The following is a 21,328-nucleotide window of genomic DNA, read 5'->3' as shown; positions in this document are numbered from 1 at the left end:
TCAATAGCGCAATATGACTTAATGATTTTTAACGTATGAACGAAAAGTGGAAAGATCCAACAAGCCGACGAAAAGAAACCAAAAAAGCACATGTACATTTAGAGAAGTAGGTATATCAGGTATATGTTCGTTTTCAAGTACATCTAGTATTCGTGATCATTCGAAATAATCTAACAGTTGTGTATACCCATTTCATAATATTCAAGATTAGTCTAGACGTTTTACACGTGATAATTATACGAAAATGGCTATGAGTCCGAGTACAAAGCAAAAAATTGCAATTGTTTTAGATGTCAGCAAAACTATATTTCATTGGGGATTTATTCCTGCTATATTATTTTTAGGTTAGTTCTTTTTCTCCATGTTTTCCACCTGATTGTTCATTTATTAATTTCAAATTGTATATATATGCAGTTATTTTATAATACGAATGAATGTGTATATCTTCCTAATAAATCTAACGTATGGCCGACGCGTAACTCATTGATTAATTTATCTTTTAGGATTTAGAAAAGGTGCTGACCCAGGCATGCCTCCATTATCAATTATAAAGTAAGTTTCTGCATAAATTTATCTTTGTGCAAAGTAATATTTGTTTCAAATTGATATTTTGAAATTGAACATGGATAATTTTTTATTTCAGCTTATTATGGCAATAAAAAATAGCTACTTTGACATTACTTTGTCTTATATTTCATGAAGATATTTCCACAGCTTGACCAACTATATTTCTTTATTTCCATTAAATTCAATGTAAATTTATTTCTATAATTATGATCAAAATTATTAACAGGAGAATGTCATCTTTATGTTGAGTTATGCAAAATAAAAATTTTCTAGTAAAAATTTGAATTACAATGTTTTACTTATTATAATAAAAAATAAAAAAGGTAAAAATATCAGAAATATCTATATATTGAGAGTATCAAATGATAAGTATCAAATATCTTTTGCTATTGGTTTTCATTATATCCTTAGTTATATTGTTATCTATTATGAAAGTTTATTCTTATCAATGTACATATATGTAGAATATTTTTATATCTTTAAATGACTCAGTATTAAATTCAATGTTCTTTTGTACTTATTTCTTGCTAAACTATTACTTCTTACTATGCTTTGTTCACATAATAATGATTAAAAGCTTTTTAAGATAAGATTGTAGCATTTCTGAATTAATAGCAGATGCTTTATATATAATACTTAAATTTAACTTTGTCAAATCTATGTATTAAATAAACGATGTATCAAGTCCTTACGCATTATTATTTTATACCTGCATATATTTATTTATATTTTATCTACTTAAAAATATAAACAGGCAGCAATATTAATGGAAATTATAGTTAATATGCTATTAAAATAATAAACGTTAGTAATTACATAAATATACGTACAATCTTATACGATATAGAAAAGATAATTAACTATTATTAATTAAGATTTTTATAGACTGATTTTCATAATCAATATATCCACATTCTAAAATAAAAATTACTATCGCTCGTTATAGGTATCGAAAGAACCTTTATTTTAACACTTTTCAGTTTAAAATTTTGAAACGCAAGTTTCCAAGATAGAAAGTATCTAAGTAAGAAATCTAGATAAAGTATACTGCAAAAAGTAATAATATATTCTGACTGTGAAGGAAATAGATCTTAAAATCGAAGATATATGTACTCTTTTGTTGGTAACAGTGATACCTAACCTGTCAGAAGTAAAGTAGCAGATTGGAACTGTAGTCAGTTTTGGGCACACAGATACAACATTTTAGGTTCGCGGTTTTACTGTGCTTGTCATCGTGTAGAGCGCAAAAGTAACAAGCGGATGCGTTATAAATTTCTCGTTAAAGCGTATGTAGAACGAAGTACCAGTGATCGTTAAAGATAGCCACCACGTTTTCACGAGAACTCCCTTGTCTAACCCTGCCTGTTATGCGGTGGTGAACGTCGACAGGTGAGTGCGCGCTTTCTGTCTCACAATATTTCCCTCCGTTCTACCAACGAAAAAAAGTAATTCTCTTATGGCAACGGGCTGCGATGGTGTTATTTCTGTCAATTGCTTTTTATGGATCTTCAATAGTGACGGATGGTAGTGTTGTAGCACGAAGATTTGCGATGTTCTGAAGTTTCCTGACGAAAAATTCGAGCTACTGCTAACGATGTGCATCCTGATGTAACTACATCGGTATGGATCTTCCGATTACCGACTAACCTTTTTTGCTCAAATGTATTTTTTTTCTCCCCACGAATATCTTCATCCAATTGCACTTACTATCACTTTTTCTTTAATCGTCCCTCGTAAGCGCACAAAGGTTTCACATAGTTTTATATTTATAGTTTTACAAACGATTTCAACAGCTTTTAAATGTGTATATAAGCAAATGATTGTGACATTGAAATTTTGGAATAATTAATCACTAATGAAAATCATTAGATGTAATAGTATGTTCCAGAGTTTATTTCAGTTATTGAATATATTGTTTTGTGCTATAATAGTTATTATTATCATGATTATTATTATTATTATTATTATTATTATTATCATCATCATCATTGTTATTTTATCATCATCATTATCATCATCATGATTATTATTATTATCATTTATATCCTAAAAACTATTCTAATAAAATTAGTATTATACATCTATGTATTATATATCTATGTATACAAAAGTCAAATTTTTGCTGTTCATTTTTTGATATTTGCTTTATTGTATTATATTTCTATTTTCTATACAATTCCTGTACAATGTATTTGAATTACATAGCAGATTCTTTTCTATTTTTCCTACAGAAATTATTGTAGACAGTAGTAACAGTGACGCTGACTCGACAAGCGTATAAAAATAGGATGTCAGGGCATAGAGGTGGAGGAGGGGCTGGGAGTCATCAAGGAGGCCCAGCAGGCCTCAAACAAATAGATTTAGATCAAATTTGGGGAGATCTACGTGAAGGTATTGAACAAGTTTATAACAGACAATGTATGTCTAAACCAAGATATATAGAGTTGTACACGTATCCTTTTTGATTTAAATATTAAACAACAAAAAAAGAAAGAAATGCAACTATAATAACAAAATAATTCTCTATGGTCTATTAATTTCCTTATTACATAACTTGTCAGACATGTATATAATTATTGCACAAGTGTTCATCAACAATTAACTAGAACATCAACCAAAAGTAAGAAAGGACAAATTTCTCAAGGAGGTGCACAGTTAGTTGGTTTGGAGTTATATAAACGTTTACGTGACTTTCTTAGAAATTACCTTATAAGTTTATTGAAGGTGATCTTTTTTTTTATCACTGATTATCATAATTAATTAATCCAGGACTAGAATATTCAATATTTTAATTTCATATTTTTTACATAGCATGGAATCGACTTGATGGATGAAGATGTATTGCAGTTCTATACAAGACAATGGGAAGAATATCAGTTTAGTAGTAAAGTACTGAATGGTGTATGCTCATATCTAAATCGACATTGGGTACGTAGAGAATGTGAGGAGGGTCGTAAAGGAATTTATGAAGTTTATCAATCAGCTTTGGTTACATGGCGAGATAACTTATTCAAGCATTTAAATAGACAAGTAAGTCTTTTAATAAGTAAATGTATGAAAAATAGACTAAAAAGTAAATTCTATATTATAATACATCGCAGGTTACTAATGCAGTACTTAAATTAATTGAGCGGGAACGCAATGGGGAAACAATAAATACACGTTTAGTCAGTGGTGTAATCAATTGTTACGTAGAATTAGGTTTGAATGAGGATGATCCTGGTGCTAAAGGACAGAATCTTACTGTTTACAAAGATTCTTTTGAAAATGTCTTCCTTGAAGATACAGAAAGGTTTTATACTCGAGAAAGTTCAGAGTTCCTTCGACAAAATCCAGTTACAGAATATATGAAAAAGGTTTTGAAATCACCTTTTTTTATATTATTATATCTTCTAAGAATACTGTTTATAAATATTATTTTATTATAGGCAGAACAAAGGTTATTGGAAGAACAAAAGCGAGTTCAGGTATATTTGCATCAAACAACGCACGAAATATTAGCAAAAACGTGTGAAAGAGTGTTAATTGAAAAACATTTGGACATTTTTCATTCTGAATTTCAAAATCTCTTGGATGCTGACAAAAACACAGACTTAGGTCGGATGTATCAGTTAGTGGCACGAATTCCAAATGGTCTTGGAGAATTGCGGAATCTTTTAGAAGGTCATATAGCTAATCAAGGACTTGGAGCTATCGATAAATGCGGTGATTCTGCAGTTAATGTACGTTCATTAATAATTTAAAATAACTGCAACTTAATTTTGTGTAAAAATATTTTTTTGTAGGATCCAAAGGTTTATGTAAACACTATTTTGGAGGTTCATAAAAAATACAATGCTTTAGTACTTGTTGCATTTAATAATGACAGTGGTTTTGTGGCAGCTCTTGATAAGGCTTGCGGAAGATTCATTAACAGTAATTCAGTAACTAGGGCAGCAAATAGCAGCAGCAAATCACCAGAATTATTAGCAAAATATTGTGACTTGTTGTTAAAAAAGAGTAGCAAAAATCCTGAAGAAGCTGAACTTGAAGATACACTGAACCAAGTTGTGAGTAAAAATGAAATGAATAAAATACAAACACTACATTTTTGCTTGCTAAAAATATTACACCCCTTTTTTTTCAATCGCAGATGGTGGTATTTAAATATATAGAAGACAAAGATGTGTTTCAAAAATTCTATAGTAAAATGCTGGCAAAACGATTAGTACAACATATGTCTGCCAGTGATGATGCAGAAGCTTCTATGATTTCTAAATTGAAACAAGCTTGTGGTTTTGAATATACTTCAAAATTGCAACGAATGTTTCAGGTACTGTATTGTGCTATGATATTCTTTTTTTTTTTATTTAATTTGTATTGTATTTCACACGTTTTTCCGGATTTTTTATTTTTTTTTTTTGTAGGCAATTATTTTTATATTGTTTACTAATATTTGTCAAAATCATATAACATTATAATTATAGCAGTCTGTTCACAGGATATTGGTGTGTCTAAAGATCTAAATGAGCAGTTTAGAAGACATTTGACAAATTCTGCTGAACCATTGGATATAGATTTCAATATACAAGTGTTGTCTTCTGGTTCTTGGCCTTTTCAACAATCCTTTACATTTTCATTACCAACAGAGGTAAATGGAATTGAATAATTCATTTTATGATAATAGTATCATTTAAATATTATCTTTGCATTACAGCTAGAGAGATCTGTACATAGGTTCACCACTTTCTATAGTTCACAGCATAGTGGAAGAAAGTTGAATTGGTTGTACAATATGTCTAAAGGAGAATTGCATACAAATTGTTTCAAAAACAGGTCATAAAATATTTAACAATAAAATTTAAGTTAAAATTATAATAAATATTTTGTGTCAATTGCAAATGAGGTTTCATTCTTTTATTGCAGATACACGTTGCAAGCATCCACGTTTCAAATGGCTGTTCTCTTACAATATAATGGTTCTACTGTATGGACGATACAACAATTACATGATGCTACACAGATAAAAATGGATTTTTTGCTTCAGGTAATATAACAAGATGGAAAGAATTAACATATAAAATAGAGCCTAGATAATATATTCATTGTTACAGGTTATTCAAATACTCTTGAAAGCTAAACTATTAACGGCAGCTACTGATGACGAAGCTGAATTGACACCACTGTCAACAGTTGAGCTTTTCACAGGATATAAAAAGTAACTCTATTTAATAGTCTGTGATATTTACCTTATCAGAAATTATATTAATATATTTCTTTTATGACAGCAAGAAGCTGCGGGTTAATATCAATATACCAATGAAAACGGAATTAAAGATTGAACAGGAAACAACACAAAAAAATATAGAAGAAGATAGAAAACTCTTAATTCAGGCAGCTATTGTTAGGATTATGAAAATGAGAAAAGTACTCAAACATCAACAATTGGTAGCTGAAGTATTGAATCAATTAAGCTCTAGGTTCAAACCAAGAGTACACGTTATTAAGGTACGTATAAACGACATTGTTTTTTAAGATATTTTCATATATAGAAATATATGCGAATAATTTTTTAACATGTGTAAACGTGTATTTTTTCTTATATTGATTTTTCATAACATGATATCGATGAATAGAAATATTTGAGAAAATAAATTGAAATGAAGAAGATGTAACCTTAATATAAGATGATTCTGCTCTTTCAGAAATGTATAGATATTTTAATTGAGAAAGAATATCTGGAGCGCACAGAGGGTCAAAAGGACACATATAGCTACCTGGCATGATCAAGTTGATCTACGACAACGATACAGCAGCAATCATACACGCGAACGAAAGATGACTGTCCAATGTCATTGCTAGATATTGTCACAATATTTATTTAAGTTTCGAATTTGAATCTCATACATTCTCCTTGTACATGGATGCCCTTATACCATGTTGTCCCTCTGGTCGCATTTAGAGTCTGGTTTTTATAATATCAAAAGGACACTTATAGCTACCTGGCATGATCAAGTTGATCTACGACAACGATACAGCAGCAACCATACACGCGAACGAAAGATGACTGTCCAATGTCATTGCTAGATATTGTCACAATATTTATTTAAGTCTCGAATTTGAATCTCATACATTCTCCTTGTACATGGATGCCCTTGTACCATGTTGTCCCTCTGGTCGCATTTAGAGTCTGGTTTTTATAATACGTTAATAAAATCATTTCATAGTCAAGCTGCTAGATGTATTACTGTCTACGCCGCCTTTGACGTAAATTCAAGTGTTACTGATTTTTGATACGATATCGTGTTGTGAAACGAAAAATGCACGAATCTAACTTTTACATTCATAACCTTGCAAAGAACAATAAAAAAAAAAAATGTTTTCGAAATTATAAACTCGTAAAAATAAATAGAAGAAAAAAGAAAAAAAGAGCGAGAAAATTTAGTATTAAGCGTGATAAGAGTGAAATAAATAAAACACTCTGTAAGTAAAATAATGTTTCAAACAAATTTAACATATATTATAAGACACATATTAACAAACGAGGATGAAAGGCTGGGCATGCACCATTTCCTTTTATTATTTTTTTTTTCTCCTCTTCCGTTTTCCTTCGAATAATATAAAGTGCATTGTTCGTATATAATTTCTACGAGCTTACAGAGTAGGAAAGAAATGTAACTTCATTAATTATTTGTATTATAACATAATATGAAACACATGAATTTAAACACATAGATAGTAATGCATTTTAATGCAACAGTCGAGAAGTTTAATTAATAATTACGTGTATAACGGAAAAAATTTTATACCAGTGAATAAAAAAGTTTACCCTAATAATATAAAAGTCAATCTATGTTTTCAGGAATAATATACTCATGGTTACGTAAATTTTTATTATGACTTATAAAGTTTGAAAATTCATATGATTATTTCGAAGTTGATTTATAGTAAAAATTAATGGGAAAAGTGGTATTTCATATAAAAACTTTCAAAACTAAGGAATGTACTTTAATTTATGATTTGTTTTTCTCCGATCGGTGATAGATATATCAACCTTATGATACCAATTATTTAAATATTTTATTAAACATGAAACTTTCTAGAGACTAAAATAAATTGAATATTTAAAGTGCAATATGAAATAATGCGGAAATCTGTGGTGTAGTATAATTTTAAATATAAACTCAAGCAGTGATTTAAATATGAAAATTGTTAATGTATCAGTGCTTTTAATTTTAATAAGGATAGCAAATTTCGATGTATACATATATGTGAGGCTGAGTTGTAAAACGCAATGTGTAAAAGGGTTATAAAATAAGAATTTTAAACGGAACGTTATCGTAATTATAAAAAGGAGAGGGGCATCAAAAATGGGCGAAAGAGTTCTAAGCATTTGAGAATAGCATCTTCGTATTAAGTGCGAGTGCGAGAGAGAACGAGAAAGAGAGAAAGAAAACAATTAATTTAATATATTTTATTAAACAGAACATATTAGAGATTTAAATAGTAAAAACACTAAAACAACATTATTCAAGTTAGATTGCGCAGAAATGGTTAAACGGAAAATAAAAACATATATCATCTTCGTTCACTTTTTTGTGACACTTGACATTATTTAACTAATTTCAAGTGATAGTATTTAGAATATGTCGAGCTGCTTTTATAAGCGTAGAAAATATACGATAGTACATATATTGTTTAAGCGAGGATATAAAATAAAAATCTGTAAAATTCATTTGATAAAAAAATAGTCAGTGTTTTCTGAGACGTTTGAAGATTAAACTTTGAGATGAATTCAATTAATTTTGTGAATTTTTATACGTACTAACCGAAATTTATCATTCTTAATCAAATTTTTTATGCACAAAATAGGACTTAAGTGTAAATAAATTGAGTAAGTTATTGAAAATTGTTTTGAATAAAATAAATTCATCTCGGTTATAATGGAAATTAGTTTTGTATCTCTTTGTAATTCTAAATGACATTACTTTTTGAAAATATTAAACGAATATAAAAAAATATGATTTCCATAATTAGACTAATGTTTATACTTTACATACTTCATTCTGACATTTTGTATTCAAAATTCTATTGATATTTTAGATATAACTTATTTATTATGTATATGCTAAAAATGCTAAAAATGTCCCAGATATAAGATAAATAAAAACAAAAAAAGAGATGTTAAAGTGAATCATAAAGCTTAGATCACAAAACTTTCAAATTTCATGTATGACAGGTAATGTATTAAAGAGCACAGATTTTCATAAAAAATATTATTAAGGATTATATCATGTAATATAAAATTGTATAAAATGTATGGCTATGAAATGAAGTTATTCCATCTTTTGCAATGTATGAATTGCAGTAGTCATTTAATAAATGTTTTATATACAATATATCATAAATTTTCAGGTTTCTGATCCAATAATCTTGAGAAATCTTCTTTTGTTAATTTTAGTTGTCCAACTGCCAGTAAGCATGCCTTGTGTGTGTTTGTTTTTATATGCATACATACATATACATACGTATATATACATATCAATTACATACATACATCGATTAAAAAGATAGATTAAAGTACATATATATCAAATGTTTCAGTTTTTATATATAATTTTATATAATAGAGATAAAATATATACATACATTTTGCTTCTTTAAGTTATCTACAATTAACATTTGTTTTTTAAACACTTGTATTAATTCTGAAAGTTGCTTTCCCAAGTGACTAACTGTTAATTTTCTATCTTCTTCTAGCTTCCTAATTTGAGTTTTCAATTCCTGTAAAAACATTAAATAAGATAAAAATGCTAAATGATACAAGTTTCTTATCTAATATTATATATTTGTATAAGTTGCACCTTTTCTTCTACTTCAGAATATTTCAATGCATTCTTAAGTTTATCATTATTTTCCAAAGATCTATTTAATCTCATCAAGCAACTATTAGACTGTTGATTTGTTATCTTTACTTGCTTTTGAAGTCTATCTAAGTCCTGTTAAAAATATTTTGTATGAATAAAAAAAACAATTGTTATGGAAAAGAACAGAGTGAGTGTAATGCATACTTTTTTTAAGATTGAATTTTCTGTATTTAATGCTTGTGATTGACAGTGCAACTCCTTGTTAGTGTTCTCTAATTTTGTAATTGTTTCTTTTAATGACTCTATTTCAGCTTTTAACTTAATTTCAATCTTGTTATTTTCAGATTCCAAATTCTTGCAAATATCACACTGAACATACAACATAGTTGTGTAAGGATTAATCAAATAAATGCTTCCATGCACACATGAATTCTAGGTACCTGTTTTCTATATTCAATTCGCATTGTTTGTAGCTCATCCTGTAATATATCTACCTTAGCTTTTAAGAAATTAAGAACAGTTTTATTTGCCAGGTTCTTTTGCTTAGAAACTTCATCCTCATTATCTTTCTGTGATTCTATTTTTCTAATATATAAATAATATTGAAATCATTTATTATTCAGATGTTTAATTTTAAATATATTGCAAAATAATTAAAAATTTTATTCAATAGTTTGTTAAAACTAAAATATATTTGTTATGAGATCATTTTTTAACATATAAATATAAATAATTGCATTTCTTCCATACTTACGGCTTTAAAGCAACGGATTGATCGAAAATATGAGGTAAAGATGAATTTCGTTTAACCAAAATCTGAAAATTATCTTCATTTTGTATTGTTATACCATTTAAATAAGCTGTTTTTTCTTTCGTCGCATTTACGCGATGTTTCCTCGAATTAAGGTTCGAGCATCCGTTATTGTAAGTGTTAACAACAGAATCTATTTTTGCTATCAAATTACTTGCTTTCTGCTCAAGTTCTTTATTCAACTGATGAAATTCTTTTTCTTTAGATAATAATTCTTCAGTCATCTTCCGATATGAATAATTATTATATAAAAGATATTGTATTTTATTACTATCGCTATATCCTTCTATTACTATATTTTGATTGATAATTTCTGCGTCTATATTCTATTCGATCAAACATTTGTTTTCTCGAGTCGCTATACTATATAGCATGCAGAAGGCGGTAGCTTTTCGTTTTCAAACATATGACAGTTTCGTAAAGTCAAATGATATAAAAACGTATTGAAAGTATTAACATCGCATGTACATTTAAAAATTTATAATAAACAAAAATGACAGCACGTTCAATTTTACAAGGTACAATGTTTGAAATACTTTTAATATTTTTAATAAAAATGTGGCGGTCTTCTATAATATAATTAATGTAAGGGCACATGCACATATAGAAGTCTTCATTTTTGTATATCTTCTGCACATGAATAATTTTTTATAATAATTAGCTTGCCAAGGAATGTTAATACTAATTATTACGTTTTTATAGTCTTTGATCAGTACCAAAAGGCTCGTCTATTCTTTGTTCAATCCATTGCTGATTTTGCTTCAAAACCAAACACTATAGATTGTTTAGAAGCTGCGGGGGTTTTGGATCTCTTATGCCCTTTATTAACAGATCCTGTACCATCTATTCAGCATACAGCTGCAGTTGCATTAGGAAAACTTGCAAATAATAGTATTAAATTGGCACAAGCTGTTGTAAGAATGGGTATTTTACCTCAATTATTGAAGAATATTGATAAACAAAATGTATGAATGTAAGCATTTTAGATGTAGAAGACTGTATTTCTTTCTTTTTGTTTTAGTAGAATTTATTATATATTAAAATATAATACATAAATAATGAAGACATATTGAAGCATATTTGTTATAGAAATTTTATAAAAAAGCAGCCCTATTTGTTTTACGTGCAATTGCTAGACATTCCCCAGAATTGGCATCTATGGTGATTCAGAGTAATGGATTGGATACTATAATAATTTGTTTAGAAGATTTTGATTCTGGTGTTAAGGAAGCTACTGCTTGGGCATTAGGATACATTGCTAGGCATAATAAGACTTTGGCTCAAGCCATAGTTGATGCAGGTACATATACTCTATTAATATACTCTATTAGTTATCTACATTTTATTAACTTGTATATCAATCATGTTATTTATAGGAGCTGTTCCACTTTTAGTCTTGGCTTTACAAGAACCTGAATTATGTTTAAAACAAATTAGTGCCTCTGCTTTATTTGATATAAGCAAACATAATATTGATCTTGCAGAAACTGTGGTTGATGCAGGAGCCATTCCTTTTCTTGCAAAGGCATTATCTAATCCTGATACTAAGTTAAAGGTAACATAAAATACTATATGTACAGTATGATTTTGTAATATAATATTCCACTTATTAATAATGTACACAGCGTCAAGTTCTCTTGGCATTAAGCAGTATAGCAAAACACTCTGTACACCTAGCAGAATCTATTATTGAAGCTGAAATTTTTCCTGATGTTCTTGTACACATGGCACATCCTGATGAATGTGTTGTTAAAGCTGCTGCAATGTTAACCAGAGAAATTTGTAAACATACATTAGAGGTAAAGAAATCAAACCAACTTATTTGCAACATTATTTGCTATAATTATATTTTTCTTTAGTTGGCCCAACTTATAGTGAATATTGGTGGTATTGGTGCACTTGTTGAATTAATTAGTACCTCAAAATTAACTGTCAGATTGCCAGCAATAATGGCAATTGGATATATTGCTGGACACTTAGATCAGTTAGCTATTGCAGTCATAGGATCCAAAGTGTGATATTTCAATATACTTGTCACAATATTTCCATAGCCAAAATATTTGAGAGCAAATATTTGTTATAGGGAATTGTTCACCTATCTACTATATTATATGAAGAAAATGACGACCATACACTTGCTGTCACTGTATGGGCAATTGGGCAAATTGGAAAGCATACATCGGAACATGCAAAAGCAGTTGCAGTCGCAAACATTCTTCCAAAGTTATTACAGGTATGTTACAGATTTTCTTATACCACGTTGTTCTTCGTTATTATTATTTTATACTTTATTTTCAGCTGTACAATAATCCAAATAGCTCAGAAGATCTCAAAGCAAAATGTAATACAGCATTGAAACAAATACTACAAAAATGTATGTATATTGAAGCTTTGGAATCTTTGCTGCATGATTCACCACCTAATATTCTAAAATATGTACTTGGACAATTTAGCAAGGTGAGGAACACAATATTTTGTTTTATATAACTTTTTACTTTATACATAATTTCTACAAATTGTACACAGGACATAAAAGTTGTAAAACATAATAGTACAATAATTGAAATAGTACTTTTATTTATAATCTTCAATTAAAGCAAAACATCTGTTTTATTATTCACCATATGCATACAATGAGATAAATTATATAAACCATCAGTATATGATAAAATCCACCTAAATGGTAAAGTTTATATATATTATCACATAAAATTATTATTTAATAATAATTTTATTTCTTTTATTTAATTACATAATAAACATATATATGTATATATTATATACACATGGACCATTATTAAGCTATTTGAAATTGCTTTATTGAAAAATTAGTTAAGCAGTTGTAGTGGTTCATTTTTATCACATACAAACTATTATCCCATAAATAGCATTCTAACAATAAAAATTATCATTTTATGATATTATTCCGACCTTGTATAATGTAATCTTTAATATTTTCATTATCTGTTTTGCTTATATATATTTTTACTATTCCAAAATTGCATAAGGTATAACTTGACTTTGATCTCTTAACATGGTTTGAGATGTCACATATTTCTATTAAAAAGTAACAGTTCCGATATGCTGTATGTCATTGCATTTATCTGATATTTGATTGATAGAAAGTGAAGAAATTGACAATGGCATAAGACCATCTTAATTATTTTTATTTTTAATGTTTGTCTATAAATATTATGGCACATATTATATTCTGAAAAAGCACATTTCTCAGTCTTACGACAATAAATGGTTCGGCTGAAGTACCAGAACGATCGAATTGTTAAGTGCTTCTTATATAAAAATTTTAATTGCAATTTTAGATATTTAAACATATTTTTTTGTTAAGCTATACTACTTGCATTTGTTATATCATATACTTGTATGTATCTTCTAATGGCAGTATTTGATATAAAGAGACCAGTAATATAAAAATTGTAGATATATAAGTAACAAAAAATTGTTATTAAATTTGCATCTCGAAAAAGTTGGCTACTATTAATTCTCATTCATACTGTATTACCGATTTCTTATGTACAAACATAGGTAAAGAAATGTAACATATATGATCGGCAGTAGTACTTTCACTTCACTATCGGTATTTTGCTAATTTTTTATTTGCATCACATATTCTTCTTCATCCTTTCTTTTTCTTTATTGAAACATCTTAAGGAAATTTATTTTGCTAAATGTTGAAAAAAGTAGGATACACATTAAAACAAACAATGGAAAAGAGTTTCAAAAAAATATAAACTACGATAAATTTTTATAAAGCCTCATAAATTTTAAGTCTTGAAAATATCTATTTAAATTAACTTGAAGTACATATAAACAGACATGTTACAATAATTAGAATTTTATGATTTCACCAAAACTTTTGTTGTATGACAATATCAAAATGTAAAGCAATTAAGGCATATATTTGGTTCAGAGCATGCAATCTATCCAAGTATTTCTGAAAAATGAGAAAAAAAGACAAAATTACGTTATTCCATGACAATTAGATTAAAAATATTTCAAATGTAAATAAAATGTTTAATTGCTTTTGTACCTTAATAGTTGAATTACTTAAATAATTTATCTTATTATATGAGGGAAAGAAATCAATTTTTTATTGGGAGAAGTAAAACTATGAAAATAAAGTAATATGTAACAATATTATAGATATTGTATCAAATATGTGTGTGATGTAAAATATTTTATATTTTAATTAAAAAGTTTTGCTTTGTAAAAAGTGTGTTGGATGATAATTTGTGCTATAATTTTCATATTTTTTAAGTTATATGTGACTTTTCAAATTTACTGATAAAATTTATTGATAAAGCTATTCAGATAGATTTATGCCCTTTTAGTCATAAAGTATACAAAATTACGTTAGTAAGCACAAATTTATGATCTATATAGTTATCATGACAAACAGATTCAAACATAATATATGACAGCTGCATGTAATTTATCAAGATAATACCTTATGTAAGGTAAGCCTCTTTTTAGGAGAAATAATTACTAAATGTAAAAATCTGTTTAAGCAATTAAATTATATTAATCTTAATAGAGATGTGATAATTAAAGTACATTTGATCTTTTTACAAAGCAATAACAATATCAATTTAATTATTTTCAGTATAAAAAATTAAACTTGGTCTTCTACTCCATTTATGCAATAAAATTATTCTTTTATTCGTCATTATCATCATTAGGTTTAATACTAGCATAATTGTTCATATTTCTATTCACCCTTAACATTTTGAGAAAACTGCCTAACACAAGTATGGTCTTCCTGTGTCTTCTAAAGATCCCAGCATAAAGTTCTTCACGTACATCTCTTCTGTCACTTACATCAGAATCAATACTTGATACAGAAACAACAGAAGGTTTTGCAGAGACCGGTTGGTGATAATTATTGGTCTCTCCAGAATTAAGAATAACACAATGTTGATTGTTTATCATGTCTATTATTAATTTCTCACTTTCTTATTTAATGTAAAATCAGAGTTACTTATATCCACGTTCTACAATATTCAACACATGTACTTCAAAGTCCTCTACTATCGAAACTATACAAGGTATACATTTTATGTGATCTGTAGAACTTCTGTGATTGCACTGCACGATTTTATGACAAGTTAACTTCTTATAAATGACAGACTTTTGTGTTAATCATATTAGAAATATTTGCCAGTAATTTTACAAACAGTACTGCTTAGTACACAGTACAAATTAATTTTTGTATACAATGATGTCATCTCCTTTTATCACTTACGTTCTTATATGTTTGAACTTTAAGGCATCTGTCTTGTCTCGTTATCTTTTAACTACAATACATTAAATCTTACAATAATCTTCAACCTTGATTTTTATCTTTGACACTTCATTAAATTTCTTTCTCAACTATTGTATTAAGATCGTTGTATTTTGGGCATTACTTTCTACTTGGTGTTTCAATCTTTCTTTTACATGCTGTTACATATATCTTTTTTATTTTTTATAATAAATTATTCTAAAATATTTAAAAAATTCAGAGATTTTTGTTTTTAATATGTGGAGATTGCTTTAGATTAAATTTTATTAAAAAATTGTATTTTATAATAAAAAAAGATAAACAGCAACTTTGAAGTAATTATCAAAAAAACGGTCCTCAAGTTCCTTCCGTTCCCTTAGCGACCGATCTTTGGCGCCACACTGAATCAGCTGAAAAATATTTAATTATTCATACCATATTATGAACAGTAATAATGTTTATAGTGATAAAAAATTCACTTAAACGATAATAGAAATTTTTAATTTATCAACAGATCTGTGACAAACACGTTATCCCACGACTTTGTTCTGGAATTTTGTTTTCGTAAATAAGATATTTTTGGCGACGTAGGAAGGTGGAAAATGTGGACAGATTTTGCTTCGCCTACAAATATGTTGCATACGATGCTTGTAATATGTATTATGGTAGAAATCGTAACATGTTATTGAATAAATTATCAAATACTATTACAAATATGCGAAAAAACAGAATTTCATACAAAGATCGATTTCATATTATAATTTGTAATTTTTATAATCTAAGCATTATAAATCACATAAGATGTTATAAGAAATAACTTCTATTGCATATTGCAAAGAACGTTTTTTAGATTTCGGATATTTTATAATAAATTTTGATACAATATTACATGTATATATATATATATTTTTTTTATAAAATCGTAAACGTGGTATCATTTACTAAAAGAGATATTTTTAATTATTTTAATTTGTTGTGGATTAAAACATTTAAAAAATTAAGTTTACTTTAGATAACTGTATTTAAACAGTGTGTAGGTCAGGTCTCAGGAGTTTTATTCTTAGGTATATTGCAACATGCAAACTGATAGCTAATAATGTCTTTCATTCTATCCATTCATGCACATAGTTAATGAGATCACTTATAAATGATAATGTTTATAGCATTTCAATTATTTCAAGTTGCATTTTTTAATTATTTGTTATTTTTATATAGATTTTGCCTCATGATCCCAGGGCAAGAAGATTATTTGTAACATCCGGTGGTTTAAAGAAAGTACAAGAAATTCAAGCAGATCTTGGTTCAACACTTTTGGAATATATACAAATTATAAATTGCTGTTTTCCAGATGAAATTGTCAGGTTGTGTTTTATTTCATATCGCTTTTAGAGATTATTTCAATCAAAAATAAAATAATTTTAAGGGTACGAATTATATATTTGATATCTTTAACATAAGATTAGTATTGCATATTTTTGAAATTGATGTTTCTCTCATGAACATGATATGTTAAACAACAATTTATAATAACTACAATATTGCTAGAGAAGACTATGCCTTATAATTTTTAAGTCATAATGCTATTTCAGTAAGATGTAATATGATAGTTCAAAACATCATTTCATTTGAAAGAATTATTGTCATTTCTTGACATTTAAAATTGAATTATGTTCTCCATCAAGATAACTAAAATACTGATGCACGCAGAGAAGCATATGGATGTAAAGATAATGATAGGAGTAGACAATTATCAAAAATAACACTAGTTGCTTTTGACATAACCCTAGTAATGGTTTACTTACTGAGAGAATTCGGAAACACGAGTTCTTGTTAATGAAAATAATACAGTCTTCTTACAGCCGTTTACACGAGCAGTGAATGCAAATAACTGCAGCTCCGTTTCTGGATCGCGTGTCTTAATTTAAATCGGACAAGTAATATACGGCATGACCGCCATGTTGTCACAGCTGATTGCATTGGAAAAATATAAACTTGGATTTTAATGGATCAATAATATTACATGAACTCAATAATTTCTATAATCACTATAGAACAACTGATAGCATTTTATATTTATTATCAGTAACTCGATTCAGTGTTAAGTCAACTTTGTACATATATTTTTTAATTTACTTTCGTTTTCACTATAGTTTGTATTTTTGGATCTTATTAATTTACAAATAAGTTACAAATGAATGAATATCATTTATATGTTTAGTAATCATTAATTTATTATGCGAGTTGCCATTAGAATAAATTCTTTTTCCTCCCTTTTCTTTTATATTATGAATTCTTGGTCCTTTTGATTTTAGATATTACTCTCCTGGATATCCAAACAGTCTTTTGGAAGCTGTAGAACAGTATCAACCTAAATGTCCTTCCCTATTTGCAATGGAAGAACACTTATCTTCTGATATTGATTCTAAATCTTCGCTATCATCTTTCAATGAAGAAGGTTAAAGTTTGATTCATCCCGATTGTGGAATCAGTATATTCTCTAATCATGTATTATGTGCATTAGTTAAGAGGAAATGAAGATCGTTATTTAAGAAATATTGCCAAATAAATCTTTTTCAAAAAGTTATAATTTCTTATATTTTCAAAAGTATTTTTTAAATTAAAAAACAGTTTGCAGCATCTTTTATACACGGGTAGTGTACATAATCAACGAAATATATTTCATTAGTTACTAGTTATCAAACGCCTAGTACAAAATATTCAATAGAATTACAAAATCGTTGAAATGTATAAAGATCTAGCCGATATAATTAAATATACTCGTTGTTTTTAATATCTATAATTTCAGAAGAATTTTTTAATTTATTTAAAATATTTCGTAGAAGTGAATTTATGTAGGGAGTATATATGTTTAGTATTTTAATGATTGTAGAAGAGAAGGAACACGTGAGAAAGTTATGTTAAAAATACATAATATTTGATTATTTGAACGTGTTACAAATTGTATTAAGTAAATCATAATAGTCGGTCAATACATCATGGAGAAAAACAAATTGAATCGTAAGAATTTAGTACCGACTAAAATGTTAAACAAGAAAAGTATTCCTTCAAAAATATTGTATAAACAAAAGTACACTAAACCTCTGAAAAGGAAACGCAAAAATGAATATGATGCAAAGGAAGAGGCCAGGTACAATTATTACGATAATATAAAAAGTCTAAGTAATTAAGTTATTTAAGAAACACAATTTATCACATTATTTGTATATAGGTTAGAAACAATCGTGTTTGGTAATCCAACTAACATCATAAACGATTTATCAAACGATGAGGATGTTGTTAAATCGAATATTAATGAAAATAATATTTCTATAAATGATAATGTTAATGTAAGTAATGATTTGATTGTGCAAACTGATATTTCTGAAGAACATACCGAGGCGGCATGGATTGATGAAGATGATGTTCAACATAAGTATGTATACCAAATTTAATGAAAGTAAAATATGTTGTTTATTGATAAGGGGAAAATATTGTTTTTAGATAATATGTATTATTCGAAAACTAATCAAATGGTTTATTCTTTTTATTAGTCGACCAATTCACAAACTAGCCGACAATGTGCCACAAGAGTCACGTAAAGATTACTTGTGTAACAGATATAAACAGATTGTGGGCAACCCAAAATGGGCTAAGATTGAAAAGATCAACGAAGAAATTGATGATTTAGATAATGAAATATTAAAGGTACTAAAGTCATTTTACCATTTCAGTGACTAATATTCCTAAATGTGTATTATATTCTTTTAGCATAGTTGCCATTTGGAAAAACCTAAAGTAAAAAATTTGCCAAAGAGTATAATTGACATAAAAGCATTGAAACCAATTAATAAAGAAACACATACTGAAGGGCCCATTGTGTCAAGTGTTGAATTTCATCCATCTTCTACAGTAGCCTTGGTTGCTGGTACATCTGGAATTTTATCTCTTTTTCAAGTAATTATACAAAATCTAATTGTATTTGTACCTATATTTTCAAATAGAGAATTTATCAAAATATGATATAATTATAGGTAGATGGAATTGAAAATAATAAATTGCACACAATGCAGTATAAGAAATTTCCTATTAGTACAGCAAAATTTCTGAAAGATGGTACAGAAGTATTGATTGGTTCTCAATATTATGCACATTGTCATTCTTATAACTTAATAAGTGGAAAAACATATAGAATGTTGTTACCGCACGGACTTACTAATATGCAGGTTTGAAAAATTATAACTATTTTTTTATAATAATCTAAATTATTATATATAATGAGATTTTTATAAATTATTTAGAAATATGAAGTATCTCCAGATGGAAAATTATTAGCAGTTTGTGGGCGAGCAGGAGAAATTTTCTTATTAACAAGTTCATCAAAGGAACTTATCAGTATGTTGAAAATGAATGCAAGATGTAGAGCATTAGCCTTTACGCCAGATAGTAATACATTGATTACACATGGTGGTAAGTTTTTTGTATTTATCATTGTTTATTCAATTTTATATATTCTCTGTTTAATGTGAATTTTTATTTCTTTCTGAATAATTAAAGACAGCAACGAAATGTACATTTGGGATCTAAATAGCCGTGTATGCATTCATCGAGCTATAGATGATGGATGTTTATCCTGTGCTTCTATTGCAATGTCTCCAAATAGTCAATTTTTAGCAACAGGTAGTAAAGAAGGTGTAGTTAATTTGTATGATACCAAGGCAGTGTTACAAAATCGAAATCCTGTTCCACTAAAAGTTGTTCTCAATTTTGTCACGTCAGTTACCAGTTTAAAATTTAATGCTTATTCTGAAATCTTGGCAATGGCTTCAGATAAAAAACATAATGCGTTTAGAATGATGCATTTACCATCGTTCACCGTTTTTTCAAATTTTCCTACATTTCAAACAAATTTGTTAATACCCGAAGCTATCGATTTTTCACCAGGTAGCGGTTATATAGCAATTTCCAACAGATCATTTAGTGCTTTTTTATACAGATTGAAACACTATGGAAATTATTAGATAATTGTCATTTTGCAAATCACGTCATATTATTAAAAAGTTTTTTATAACTAAGTTCGACCTAAGTTAATAATATTTATAATTGAATAAAATATAATGTATCAAAGCATATAAGAATAAGACAGACATTTAATAATTGATGAAAACAATATTTATTTTTTTTCTGTTCACTTTGTATGTAAACAAAATTAACCTTCATGTTTTAGTTAACAAAATACTTGTTATGATCGTCCTATTATAATTAATTAACAGCATTAATAGTGACAATAATAATAATAATAATGCTATGAATCATGACGGTAATAATATGGCTTACAAAAAACTGTAGTAAATGATATTCGTTATGAATTTGATTAGAAAATCATATATTAAAAATAATAGCTATATAATACATTTGATACCGTGTTTCTTGTTTAGTGATGTTTGTTAGACTTTTTGTGTCATCACGGTTATAATTTGCATACTAGGTATATATATGTAGATATACATTAATATTTTTTCTGCTATTTCAAGTGAAAAAATGATATGATACTATTGTAACTACATGAAACCCATTATGATTGCGAGTTTATACGATCGACAACATCGATTTGAAGTGTAAATATGTGCGAGAGATGATATAAATGTATGACTCGATATATTCATAAAATAGAAGCTAGCCTTCATTCTAAATATCATTTTTATAATGTCCTCATAATATTAAATTTGTACTAACAAAAAAAGGTTGGAGAAGGAGTTCAAAATAATACCTACAAACAGAAGAAAAAGGAGACAGTGTGTATAAATAATATCCATAAAAGCGTAATTA

The 21,328-nt window shown here is 27.7% G+C and overlaps 6 protein-coding genes across 16 annotated transcripts; 4 read left to right on the top strand and 2 right to left on the bottom strand.

Moving 5' to 3' along the window:
- The first annotated feature begins 125 nt into the window (after positions 1–125).
- On the top strand, positions 126–852 carry LOC100643216 (mitochondrial import receptor subunit TOM7 homolog). Its single transcript, XM_012315812.3, has 3 exons — positions 126–344; positions 504–552; positions 644–852. The coding sequence occupies exons 1-3, from the start codon at positions 245–247 to the stop codon at positions 657–659; spliced, it is 165 nt and encodes a 54-aa protein (XP_012171202.1). The 5' UTR covers positions 126–244; the 3' UTR covers positions 660–852.
- An 878-nt stretch (positions 853–1,730) lies between these two features.
- Positions 1,731–8,345, top strand: LOC100650301 (cullin-1). Of its 4 annotated transcripts, none has more exons than XM_020866357.2 (15): positions 1,731–1,956; positions 2,104–2,187; positions 2,799–3,019; positions 3,129–3,291; positions 3,379–3,597; positions 3,669–3,923; positions 3,996–4,289; positions 4,353–4,616; positions 4,700–4,879; positions 5,048–5,197; positions 5,264–5,382; positions 5,473–5,593; positions 5,661–5,764; positions 5,835–6,054; positions 6,252–8,345. In XM_020866357.2, the coding sequence occupies exons 3-15, from the start codon at positions 2,856–2,858 to the stop codon at positions 6,330–6,332; spliced, it is 2,334 nt and encodes a 777-aa protein (XP_020722016.1). In that variant the 5' UTR covers positions 1,731–1,956; positions 2,104–2,187; positions 2,799–2,855; the 3' UTR covers positions 6,333–8,345. The 4 variants fall into 4 exon arrangements, with proteins under 4 accessions (XP_020722016.1, XP_020722015.1, XP_020722014.1 ...); XM_020866356.2 differs by having other exon boundaries at positions 2,096–2,187; XM_020866355.2 differs by having other exon boundaries at positions 2,083–2,187.
- Positions 8,346–8,807: 462 nt separating this feature from the next.
- On the bottom strand, positions 8,808–10,451 carry LOC100650900 (dynactin, 150 kDa isoform). 2 transcript variants are annotated; one of them, XM_003400355.4, is made up of 6 exons: positions 10,168–10,451; positions 9,854–9,998; positions 9,618–9,782; positions 9,411–9,545; positions 9,196–9,330; positions 8,808–9,031 (listed from the first exon to the last, which is right to left on the bottom strand). In XM_003400355.4, the coding sequence occupies exons 1-6, from the start codon at positions 10,446–10,448 to the stop codon at positions 8,948–8,950; spliced, it is 945 nt and encodes a 314-aa protein (XP_003400403.1). In that variant the 5' UTR covers positions 10,449–10,451; the 3' UTR covers positions 8,808–8,947. The 2 variants fall into 2 exon arrangements, with proteins under 2 accessions (XP_003400403.1, XP_020722013.1); XM_020866354.2 differs by lacking the exon at positions 9,618–9,782.
- On the top strand, positions 9,746–18,086 carry LOC110119150 (sperm-associated antigen 6-like). Of its 7 annotated transcripts, none has more exons than XM_048412262.1 (10): positions 10,202–10,337; positions 11,056–11,189; positions 11,314–11,524; positions 11,601–11,779; positions 11,850–12,023; positions 12,084–12,236; positions 12,308–12,457; positions 12,523–12,681; positions 16,718–16,863; positions 17,815–18,086. In XM_048412262.1, exons 2-10 carry the CDS (start codon positions 11,145–11,147, stop codon positions 17,960–17,962), a joined length of 1,365 nt encoding a protein of 454 aa, XP_048268219.1. In that variant the 5' UTR covers positions 10,202–10,337; positions 11,056–11,144; the 3' UTR covers positions 17,963–18,086. The 7 variants fall into 7 exon arrangements, with proteins under 7 accessions (XP_048268221.1, XP_048268219.1, XP_048268218.1 ...); XM_048412261.1 differs by having other exon boundaries at positions 10,228–10,337; positions 11,005–11,189; XM_020866349.2 differs by having other exon boundaries at positions 10,228–10,337; positions 11,005–11,197.
- LOC100651017 lies at positions 14,005–17,772 on the bottom strand. Its single transcript, XM_003400356.4, has 3 exons — positions 17,305–17,772; positions 14,959–15,912; positions 14,005–14,176 (listed from the first exon to the last, which is right to left on the bottom strand). The coding sequence occupies exons 2-3, from the start codon at positions 15,169–15,171 to the stop codon at positions 14,087–14,089; spliced, it is 303 nt and encodes a 100-aa protein (XP_003400404.1). The 5' UTR covers positions 15,172–15,912; positions 17,305–17,772; the 3' UTR covers positions 14,005–14,086.
- LOC100650417 (U3 small nucleolar RNA-associated protein 18 homolog) lies at positions 17,997–21,192 on the top strand. The gene is made up of 8 exons (XM_012315809.3): positions 17,997–18,153; positions 18,393–18,650; positions 18,732–18,935; positions 19,054–19,207; positions 19,271–19,456; positions 19,534–19,725; positions 19,801–19,969; positions 20,057–21,192. Exons 2-8 carry the CDS (start codon positions 18,499–18,501, stop codon positions 20,518–20,520), a joined length of 1,521 nt encoding a protein of 506 aa, XP_012171199.1. The 5' UTR covers positions 17,997–18,153; positions 18,393–18,498; the 3' UTR covers positions 20,521–21,192.
- The last annotated feature ends 136 nt before the right edge of the window (positions 21,193–21,328 follow it).

Source organism: Bombus terrestris, chromosome 14 (assembly GCF_910591885.1).
Source record: "Bombus terrestris chromosome 14, iyBomTerr1.2, whole genome shotgun sequence".
NCBI classification, from domain to species: Eukaryota; Metazoa; Arthropoda; class Insecta; order Hymenoptera; family Apidae; genus Bombus; species Bombus terrestris.
Note: the sequence above shows the minus strand (reverse complement) of the source record. Positions and strands in the feature narration are given on the sequence as shown.